Consider the following 11,780-nt stretch of genomic DNA (forward strand, 5'->3'; position numbering starts at 1 on the left):
CCCCGATCGGCAAGGTCCTAAGACTGACCCTTTTGACTTTGACCTCCACATATCGTTGACTCTTATCTGAGTGACCTCCCTATCTTTACCACCGGATCATATAGAAAGTCTAACTTAATTGATAGCTTTCAAGATTCCTCGTACGGATTCAATACTACAAGAATATATAGTATTTAGGTGGAAAGGGTCGAGTAATGTACAGATGGTCAAGTCTTTGGTCTAATGATGCTGGAATTTAATCTCCATCTGTTTCTCAACTGGCAGTTGAGTTTGATAAAAAAAAACACCTTTTTGCACAGTAAATACCAACAGCAGGATGATTAGAAAGTTTTGTTTATTCTGGGGAATCAAGAACTAGTGGAAATCCGGAAGGGGGACAGTGAATTGTGTAGATTGTGATCTGTCTTCGTCCACCCACTGCGCTGGGCAATGGTTAAGCTATTAAATGTGCTCATCTCTCCAACTGCAGGGCTAACAACTTTAACTAGAAAAATTAGTAATTTAGTTTTTGCAGCAGTTGAAAGGTGGAAGCTTCAGCCCCAATATGAAGCTCGAAACTTAGTTTAGCTGACTTTAATCTTCTTTGGTTTGTGCTTAAAATAAGGTAGATTGGTGAATTTTGGTGTTTGGTATTGATCTCTGGGGGCCAAAGTCTTGCCATGCCACTTTCTTTCAGACATTCAACAGAAAGCCATGACTCGAGAAGCTTTTGCTTTAAAACGCACTGAGTTTTTGGCATCTTAGCCTCTTGCTGGAAGATTGTGATTCAGTAACATTTTTGTCGACATAGGATCACCCTGTATGATTAAATATTAGTCCTGTGTGCAAAATTGAGTAGTTCTTTACCTATCTTCATTGTGTAGGAACTTCATGTTTCTGGGTTCTTTAGATATTACGGTTGGGATGTCAAGTATGATTTGCCTCATAATTTAGATTTAGAAGGTAGGTATGGAATGAGTATCCAAATCTTATCTAAGTGAGTCAGTAGCGGCAGCACTGACTTTTAGAGACTTCTTAGTGGGGTAAAGACCTGAACATTTTTCCGAGCCAAACAAACAAGACTTGACACCTTTTTTTTTTTTTTTTTTTGTCAAAATGAAATGAAATTAGGAGAGGAAATGAAATGAAATGAAATGAGAGGCATCTCCATCTAACCATTTTTTGCTTTGGAATAGGAGAGGAATGCCAATGATGCCCTTGGCCCTTCCTTCTTCGTCATCTTCATTGCCCTTGATCTCCTCACTTGCCACTAGCTCATTAAACAACCTCTTTTAGTTGCTCCTTTCTCAACCATCCTCTCTACCTACCTATTTGCTGATCAACCTTTGCTGGACTATCATCATGCTTCCTACCGACGACAATTTCGTCCATGTCCTCGAGGAAAAGTTGTATTTTTCACTGTCGGTACTTCGAAGCAAACCATATTTGCACTTAGCTTTGGACTGAATTTCACCCAAATATGTTTCTGCAGATTTGTTTCGAAAACCTTTCCTTCTAAAATTTAAACGGTAGATGCAATGTCCTTTGGTTTTTTTTTTTTTGACATCTTTTTGCTATTATAACTGATTTCAATTTACATATAGAGTTGCTCAGCAGGCTAGACCCGTTGATTCTTGATTTGGTTTGATTTTTATTTGGTTGTATTTTTATTTTGTTTCATTCGTTATTTTATCTGTACAATTTTTAATACAAAGGAAAAAATATACAAATAAATAAATTTAATAAATTCTTTATTAATTCTTAATTTTTTTATTATACTGTCACTGCCACTGAGTGAGTACCTTTAGCCTTGAGCGGCTGTCGCGGTCAATATGCAAAAATTATATTCCGGAGCGTGATAGTTTTAGTCTCAATTCCCTAAAGAAAAACACAGTGATTAGTCTTATCCTTTCCGATAGAATCCAGACTAACAGATGGAAATAAATCCTTGTAATTGGTAGGTTGGATCTGTCAATACGTACCAAGATTAAACTACTCCCTACACTTATTTATTGCAAGTGAGGTGGCTCTAAACTATAACTAAATGGGCAAGTTGGCACGTCATTTGTTTCAGATTAAAACAACATATTAAATCTCATTTATAATTCATTTCATGTTATGTCACGGATAGAAATTTCACCTGCTTGAGAAAATAATCTATAAGGAATTGGAATGAAATCGATATCAATCAATCGGCAAAAGTCTAAAGTTTCTCTATTATTATCTTACAAATTGTAAGTTTCAAGCGACCTTCATTGATTTCATTGCCTTATAAATTGCATCTGAATCTGCACTGCATTCCCACACCGCCACCGTCTCTGTAAGAAGAGCAAGGACGCGACTTGCCAGTCACAGACCCACAATGGGCGTACGCAGAAGCTACACCGTCACGATCAGAGCGGCGGAGACGATCGCCCCGGCGGAGAGGCGGCCGGAGCACCGCCTCCCGATGTCCAACCTCGACCTCCTCCTCCCGCCCATGGACGTCGGCGTCTTCTTCTGCTACGAGAAGCCAATGCGGAGCTTGGAGGCGATGGTGGCCGTGCTCAGCGTGTCGCTGGCGCAGGCGCTGTCCACGTACTACCCATTCGGCGGCGAGGTCGTGGCCAACTCCCTCGGCGAGCCGGAGGTGCTCTGTAACGGCCGCGGCGTAGACTTTGCTGCCGCCTACGCTGACGTGGAGCTCCGGGAGCTGGCGCTGGGCGACCCCGACGACTCCGTAGAGGGCAAACTCATGCCGAAGAAGAAGGCCGGAGTTTTCTGCGTCCAGGTCAGTCAATTTAAATAACTAAAAAGACACCCTTTATAATTGTTATTGCTAAAAGCATAATCGATAAATTTTGATTTTCTAATTATTGATATTTAGTAGAGTAGAGTGGTAAATGAAGTGATTAATTACAGGCCACCGGTCTAAAGTGCGGCGGCCTCGTTTTGGCGTGCAAGTTCGACCACCGCGTCGCCGACGCCTACTCCGCCAACATGTTCCTCGTCTTCTGGTCGGATCTCGCCACCTTCGGCCACGGCACCCGCCTCCCTTCCTTCTGCCGCACCCTGCTCTCTCCTCGTCTACCCCTCCGCATCCACGCCTCCATCGATCGTCTCTTCGTCCCCGTCTCCTCCCTCCCGCCGCCACCCATTAGGCCACCTCTTCCCGCCGACCTCTTCGTCAACCGCATCTACTACATCACCAACGCCGATATCGTGAGCCTGCAATCCTCCACGCGCGGGCGCACCAAGGTGGAGGCCTTCACCGCCTACCTCTGGCGCGCCTTGGCCAAGGCCGCCGAGGCAGAGGGCGAGCGCTGGTGCCGCATGGGCGCCGTGGTCGACGGCCGCACCCGCCTCAGCGCCGCCATGGGGAATTACTTCGGCAATGTGCTGTCGATCCCGTTCGGGAGCATGGAGGTCGCGGAGCTGCGGGGGATGGGGCTGGGGGAGGTGGCGGAGAGGGTGCGCGGGTGGTTGCGGCCGGCGACGACGGAGGACCACTTCCGTGCGTTGGTCGACTGGGTGGAGGCGCACCGGCCAGAGCCCGCCGTGGCGAGGATATACATGGGCGAAGCGGAAGGGGGTCTGGCGTGCGTGGTGTCGTCGGGGAGGGCCTTCCCGGTGCAGGAGGTGGAGTTCGGGTGGGGAAAGCCGGCGTTCGGGTCGTACCACTTCCCCTGGGGCGGCACCTCCGGCTACGTGATGCCGATGCCGAGCGCGAGGGGGAACGGAGACTGGATCGTCTACGCGCACCTTCGGAAGAGCGTGGTGGCGGTGCTCGAGGCGGAACAACCGCCGGCGTTTCGGCCATTGACGCCAGATTACTATCTCACCGACATCAACTAAAACCGCCGCCGCCGCCGCCGCCGCCAAAGTAGCCGACGGCTGCTATGCCTAAATATCTACATCTGTACAATCCTTTGAAGTCTATGTCCTGCTCGATTACTACGTGTTCTGTTCCAAGAAAATTGTGTAAAATGTATGATCAATATAATGGATTATAGATGATAACTTAATCGTCCATTTTGTTCATATTTTTGATTTTTTTTTAAAAAATTATAATCTAAATTTGTTCTTGGAAAAAAAAAAATTTAAAATTGCGTGTTTCATTACATGGAAATAAAAATTGCGTGCGGGTCGTGTTCTGGTGGTCGCCGTCCACGTTAAATACAGAAGATCTCGGCCGTAGAATGGGAGCACGGGGATCCCCAACGCGCTTGAGGGTGGCAGCTCTCTTCATCTCCGCCCTTCTTCCTGGCGGTGGCATTCCTCATGCCCTCGGACGCTCCTGGCTCCCCTCCTCAAGGTATGATCCTCTCGTACTTCCGAATCCTCTTGTTATTCGATCCTTCCATTTGTTCGGCTTAGAGTCGATGTAAATCCAATCCGGATCCGCTTCTCGTTGGCCGAGCATGCTGTCGGATTGATGCCGCGGGGTAGTTGTCTATCTATGATCGAGGGCGAAATATTCGACCTCGAAGGTGCTTACTGGAGAAAGTTAGGGTTTTTCGCCCTTGTTCGGTGGGGATTAAAGATCGGCTAGTGCATGGCTGACGAGCGAAGCGAGTTCTCTATGATCGAGGGACAAAAATCCGATCTTGGAGGTGTCTCCTGATTCGAATTAGGGCTTTTCGCCCTTGTTCGGCGGGAGATTCTTTGACAAGGATAAAGATGTTTGAGGGCCAATCCGATCTTGGAAGCGCCTCCTGATTGGAAGTAGGGGGAAGCTTTGACAAGGTGAAAGATTGGCTAGATCATGGCTGACGAGCGAGGCGATAACGGCGGCGGGGTGGATCGAAATCTGTATCTCAGTCTTCCTTCCTTGCCTCGATTGGAAAACCGCGATCTTGGCCCCGAACTGACCGTCAGCTCTGTGCGCTCGCCATGGTCGCCCTTCGTCCACGCCTCTGCGCTTTACTCCCCATCAAACGCGTTGTCGACGCCGGACCTACTGCCCGCCGATCCCCTTCACGCTGCCGATCCCGCCTTCGTTTACAACTTCTCTTCCTCTCAAGAGCCTAATGCAGCTACTCCGGAATCGCAGCCACTTGATGGACCCTCGACTGTACCTAATGTTCTTGGGCACGAACCATTCGCTCGGCCTTCGGCGCGCCACAGTGATTCTCAAACTCCCAGCTCGCCGCCACCTCAATCCTTCCCGAGATCCGGACATGGCCGAGTCGAATCAGTCTCTGCACATATTCGTCTGAGTGAGCTCACTGCCGACGGTAATGCGCTCTCCGTGCAACAGGAGCTCCGAGAACACCCGGAGTACCGCTTCCAGTTGCTGATAGAGCTGTTGCGAAGTCCAAGACCAGCCGCCAATGCCCTGGGTTTCAATTCCGATGGGCATTCCTTGACCAGCCCAGAAAGGCTACTGCATGATATCATGCAGCCCCAGAGAGCAATGGAGGATGCCAAAAAGGTTACAGAAGGCAATGGCGTGGAGGACCTCGAGAAGAAAAATGAAGGCATCGCTGCAGCTAATTTCGAGTGCAACATTTGCTATGAACTCGCCAAGGCTCCGGTGGTTACTCCGTGTGGTCACCTGTATTGCTGGTCTTGTTTGTACCAGTGGCTCCATGCTCATTCTGTAAACTCTGAATGCCCTGTTTGCAAGGGTCAGGTGCTCGAAGTCAATGTAACCCCAATCTATGGTCGCGGGGGCGAAGCATCTAAAGATGATAAACAGCATGGATTTGGGGAATCAAATCTGAAAATACCTCCTCGGCCGCCGGCTAATAGAGTAGAGAATTTGAGACTGTGGTCGTCGAGGGAAAGACTGGAAGAAAATATCGCAAACTCATGGAGGAATAATGTGGATGAGGAAACACATGCTGGAAATTGGCCATTAAGGAGAAGGTATGTAGCTGCACGAACGGTGGTCAGGAGAAGGCCGGCACAAAATTTGCAGAGGGAAGAGGGGAGCGGGTCGAATTCTGCCGGAGTCATCTTGCGTGTAAATGCATCATCGCACCCAGTTATTCCGACTGCAATTGTTCCCGGCGGACAAGCTGGATTACCATCTTCTTCTCGTAGTCCTGAACCCTCAAGGCACAGTGCAGGATCATCAGCTTCGAATGCTATTGCCGCATCCCTCGGAGGCACTACCATTGCTAGCCCTTCTGCAGAGCCCATTACAGCAATGTCATCTAGCTCTGTCAGAGGAAGAGCAAGAGCGAGGAATCCGACGTTGGCTTCCTCGAACGCCGGTGGTGTTCATCATATGCGGAGAAGGATGCACTGACTGTCCCTCTTATTTCTTTTGTTTTGAACTATCTTGCGCTTTAAGGGTTTAATTGAACTACTTGGAATTATGTTGTATACTAGTCTTTTCTGCAAGAATCAGATGATAAATTGTTTATACAAAGGCTTTAACTCGTTAAACTTAGATGTTGAGGTTTGGTTGCTAACAAAAGATGATCAAAGAAAGAAGACCCTTCTCCATAAGCCTATGCCGACTGTTTATTGGATTTAAAGAATCGGTAAAATGTTCGATAATCTATGTTTCAATTCCTCAAATCGATTAATTTTGGAGGTGATTTGTCCGGCCTAATGAAAATTTCTACTCTACTTGAGTATTAGCACTGTGGGCTGCAAACATGATTGCGGAGATTGTTCGGCTCTACTGGGTAATCATACTTCGTACCGCTTCTCATAATTTTTCTATAAATTAGAGTATGTGCATACTTTAGCCAAGAATAGAACCATGATACTTTTGAATATTGTTGAGATCGTGCCGCAACAAATGAGAAGTATCATTGAAAAAGAACTGAAGAGGAAGAATAATTGAGAGGGGAGAGAAGACAACAACGAATTACTGGGGTTCGATGATGTGTCTACTCTACAAACTGCCAAGACTTTCTATTAGAATTAGGTTTAGAGTTATAATGATCCAATATATATATAGCCCAAACCATACATGGTATTTTGGATTAAAAAAATACCAAATAAATCTAAAATCCCACTTAACTCGCTGCCTCCAGCATGGGGCATGCCTGTGCCATGGGCATGTCTGTTCCTCTAGGCTTGGACATGACTAGGTCGTGTTTGGTGGCACGGGTGTGCCAATCCTCTGAAGCCGGAGCATGACCATGCTATGTCCGGTGGCACGACCACGTTGTGCCAATCCTCGGAGAAACTTGGCAAGGCTGTGCTGGGAGGCACGACCTAGCCGTGCCTCCCAGCACAATCATGCCCACGGCGGCTAGCTAACACGGCTCGGTCATGCCTCTTGACACGACCGTGCCTAGTGTTGGTCAAATACGAGCCATCTTTTACAATTTCCACCTTGACAAGTATTCACCCTTTTGGAAAATCACGATCATCTGAGAAGAACTCCACTTGGAGCGCTGAATCTGAGCTGTCTCTCTCTAGCAACTAGAGAAATGGATCAACTTCGAGCAATGTTTGAACTTCTTTATAGTAATTGGCTTTATCAATATATTTGCAACGTTTTCAGAAGTTCTCAAGTAGTATTTCTCCGGAAGAAATCAACTCTTTGATCTTATAAAATCTCACATCAATATGTTTGGTCATCGCATGATATACTTGATTTTTCACCAAATATATAGTACTTTGGTTATCGTAATACATCTTGACTCCACTTTGTTTAACACTTAGTTCTCTGATCAACCTTGTAAGCCATAACGCTTTCGTGGCTGCTTCAGCTACTGCCATGTACTCTTGACTTAGTAGTAGACAATGTAACTATAACAATCTCATGAACTTTCAACAAATAGGTTCTCCTATCACAGTGAACACATATCCTGTAATAGACCTTTTGTCATCCATATCCCTGTATAGTCTGTATCCACATATCCTATTACTAAAGGATCATCCTATTGTCTGCTGAACTCAATGTCATAATCTATAGTATTCCTCAAATATTTGAAAATCCACTTAACCACATCCTGATGTTGTTAACTAGGATTTGTAAGAAACTTGCTCACTATACTAGCAGCTTAAGCCAAATTAGGTCTTGTGTAAACCATGATATACATTAGACAACCAACTGCACTGATATAAGGAACTTCTGACACGTCTAGTATCTCATCATCCATTCTTGGGCACTGTGTAAGAGATAATTTGAAATGATGCATCAGAGGTGCACTTACATACTTCACACTTCTTATGTTGAATCAGTCCAACACATTCTCAATGTAATTTCGTTAAGATAGCCACAATCTCCCAGAGACTCTGTCTCTATGTATTTACATTCTAAGAATTTTCTTGATAGCTCCTAAATTCTTCATGTCAAATTCCTGGCTCAGCAGCTTCTTCAATTTATTGACCTTAGTCATACTCTTTACAACAATCAACATATTATCAACATAAAGTAGCAAGAAGATAAGTGAATCATCATCAAGGCTCCTCACATAAATTTAGAAGTTATCGTTACATCTCATGTACCCATTCTCAGTCATGTAGGAGTCAATACCTTGAAGGATCGTTTAGAGCGAGAGAGAGAGGGGGTGGGTAAATCTCATCCTTTAAAAACATTCTATTCTTTTGTTAAAACACGAGTTTACTGGAAGTAAAATAACAATTAAGAAGACAAGAGATAAGAATTTTTTTTACTTAGTTTGGAGTCTGTGACGATTCCTACTCCAAGCTCCACAATCGTCGACCGTTTCATCGGGCAATCCACTTAATGTTCAAATGATATTACAAATGAGTATAAAAATTACAAGTAATAAAATGTACCGACAATGAAAGAGTATAAGAATAAGTGTAGGTTGTTGATGGCTTCAACGACATCGTAGTAGTCACAGCTTGCACATGTATAGCAGAATAGTAATAGAAATTCGGAAGGTAGTAGTTCTCCTTGGCTTGGAGCTCGAGGGCTTCTTTTATAACTTTTGTTTAGTCGACTAAAAAATTGTTCCGTCGATTGAACCTTCTATCCGTCGATGGTACCACAACTCCTTCCTTGTTTGCTTAGATTCGATCAGTTCAATCTAGGAAATCTCGTCGTTCCTTAACTGATCAACTCTGTTCCATCAACTGAACAACTTTTTACCTTCTCTACTTTAATTCGAATCTTCATTAAATCTAGAAATAAGCTGATCTGTCGACTGATCCCCTAGATCCATCGACGGAACCGAATATTCCCTTTTGCGTTTTGATCGAATCTCACTGTTCTGATCTTTCTTTGATCCGTCGACTGAACATTTGTGTTCCGTTGACGGAACAACAAATTTTGCAAAACAACGTTAGATAATAACATAATATTTTTTCTACAAAACAGAGTTAGGACAAATATAATATGCAATATGAAGACAGTAAAGACTGTCTTGATCTCAATTTAAAAATCTTCGTTGGTTTTTTTAGTTTGATCAGTACCTAAGGTTTGTCCCAAATGGGACACGACCTCACTTCACTACCTCTAGTAGCTTACCTTAACTTACCTACCAAACATCTGATCTTCTAAAACTGTTTGGACTTTCTCTGCTCAGTGTCTGATCACCTGATCCATTAAGACTTTTTCTACAATACTAAATTAGTACAACAACAATAATAGTAATGTAAAATAGTGTTGGTAAAATTATACTTATGTTTACCAAAATCTGGTGGTCTGGTTGATCACACGCAGTCGAGCGAAAATCATTTGGTCACACATGCTTAGAGTTCACTCTTCTAAGGCTTCTCATTACCTAGGGTTATCTCCCCCTAGGATTTTCCATTGTTTGACTTCACTCATTAGAACTTTCACCACTTAGCTTCACGCACTAAAGCTAAGCTTCACTCACTAGAACTTTTACTTGGAGTTCACTCCTTCAAGACCTAGGTTTACCTTCTCCTAGGGTTTTCCTCTTGCCAAGCATTAGGTCACCTTAACCTATTTGGACTTGCTAGTCTCTCGGTAGGTTACTCACCCTTTATCAGTCATCTGGTCAATCTTGACCTGACTAGACTTCTCACATAATTAGGTCAACCTTGACTAAGCTCTAGTAAATATATTTGTCGAACATTAAAACTTTGGAGGTCGATTGCACCAACAATTTTTTCTTTTTTGATGTTTGATAAATATGTTTAAGTTATGCTAATACTTAACCCAACTTATCAAGTCAAAGGAATTAGATTTCTAACTTAAACCTTTCTTCTCTCCCTTTTGTCATTCATAAAAAAAATCTTACATAAATGTTTTGATTTTTAAGGTACTCTTTAGATTTTGCATCAACAATAATATCTCTATCATCCTCTTAAAAGACAATTTATAATTCCAAATTTTTAATTTTTGAGATCTACATTTCAAGCATAATTTCAAAATTATTTTAGGTTAACGGATTTTGCAAAAGTAAATTTTGAAATATATTTTCTAAAATAGAAAAATAATTTTCAAAAGAATTTCTAGATATTTTTCTTTGTTGAAAATATGTATTTTCAAAATGTTATAAAAATTAACTTTCAAGGAATTTTGTATAGTAATTTTTAAAATAAAATTAAAAAAATATTTTGGAAGGTATTTTCAAAAATATTTAAAATATGATTTTTCAAAATATTTTTTAAAGTATTATTTTGAAGAATATTTTCAAATTAATTTTGAAAATAAAAGAAGTTAGGTTGAAACTATGTTGAATATTTGAAGAGAACATTTTTCAAATTCTTTTTGAAAATAGATTTCAAAAATATTTTATTTTGAACCACTTTTTTAAAATATAAGATGATCTCCCCCTTAACTCAACATTCTTTAGAATATGTTTGTTGCCCAAGACATACATATGTGTATAAGGAATTTTGAGTTCATGGTTAACTTAAAGATCTAAAAGCTTAGGTATTGATTAACAAAATATTTTCAATTTACTTTTCCTGACTTCTCATCTATTATAGATTTTCAAATATGATAATTTTATAGTTATGTTAGATGATTTATTAAATTAAAAATTTTAGATTAGTTTTGAATTTAATCACTTAAGTAAAATTTTAATTAAGGTAAATCTTTTTAATTAATTATGGAGTTTAAGTTAATTATTAATTAAGGATTAATTTGTTGGATCGAGAAGCGCTAGAGGGAGGGGAGGGGGGGGGTGAATAGCGCTCGTGACTTTCACGCGTTTCAGATTAAAACGTATCGAAATAACACAACGGAAATAGTAAAGGAAAGTAACACACGAACACAAGTTATTTACTTGGTTCGGAGCCTTGGGCGACTCCTACTCTAAGGCCCGCGATCGTTGATCGCTTTCGGTGGGCAACAATTATAATATCAGAATTTTGGTACAATAAAGAATTACAATTAAGTGAACTGAAAATAAGCTATACCGACAACACTAAGTGAAAAACTATAGCTTCGGGTCGTTGGGAATTTGTCGTAGCTGAACCGGGTCGTTTCTTGAGCATCACAGGAAGGAAGAACACTTTTTAATTGATTATTCAACCTGCTGCTCGAAACCTTCTTTTATACACTGCTTGAGGTGCCTCAAACACTATCCAAGGCGCCTCCAGCATACCGAGTCAGCCGCATGAATCAGCGCTGAAAACTTCTCCTCTGATCCACTTAAAGGCGCCTCCATGTCGGTCCAAGGCGCCTCTAATCTACGGTCCAAGGCGCCTCCAGCTCAGTCTGAGGCGCCTCCAGCTCTGCCACGCGCAAACTCTATACTTTGCACCTGAGGCGCCTCCAAGCTCCATGGAGGCGCCTCGGACACTGTTCATCTAAGACTTAAGGTTGTTCCTTTCTACTTGCAAGATACGTTAGTCAAAAAGATACTCTGCAACACAAAGTTAGCACATAATATCATAAATATAAAGTCTGACAGTCATCGGACTGTCCGGGTTTGACTTCGGATTTCCGACCGGAAACCCTAGGT

General features: G+C 42.6%; 2 protein-coding genes across 2 annotated transcripts; both read left to right on the forward strand.

Moving 5' to 3' along the window:
- The first annotated feature begins 1,792 nt into the window (after positions 1-1,792).
- On the forward strand, positions 1,793-3,983 carry LOC121982972 (coniferyl alcohol acyltransferase-like). The gene is made up of 2 exons (XM_042535969.1): positions 1,793-2,749; positions 2,881-3,983. The coding sequence occupies exons 1-2, from the start codon at positions 2,342-2,344 to the stop codon at positions 3,811-3,813; spliced, it is 1,341 nt and encodes a 446-aa protein (XP_042391903.1). The 5' UTR covers positions 1,793-2,341; the 3' UTR covers positions 3,814-3,983.
- Positions 3,984-4,723: 740 nt separating this feature from the next.
- LOC121979726 lies at positions 4,724-6,214 on the forward strand. The gene has a single exon (XM_042531708.1). The coding sequence runs from the start codon at positions 4,724-4,726 to the stop codon at positions 6,212-6,214; it is 1,491 nt and encodes a 496-aa protein (XP_042387642.1).
- The last annotated feature ends 5,566 nt before the right edge of the window (positions 6,215-11,780 follow it).

Source organism: Zingiber officinale, chromosome 5A, assembly GCF_018446385.1.
Source record: "Zingiber officinale cultivar Zhangliang chromosome 5A, Zo_v1.1, whole genome shotgun sequence".
In the NCBI taxonomy this organism is placed as follows: Eukaryota; Viridiplantae; Streptophyta; class Magnoliopsida; order Zingiberales; family Zingiberaceae; genus Zingiber; species Zingiber officinale.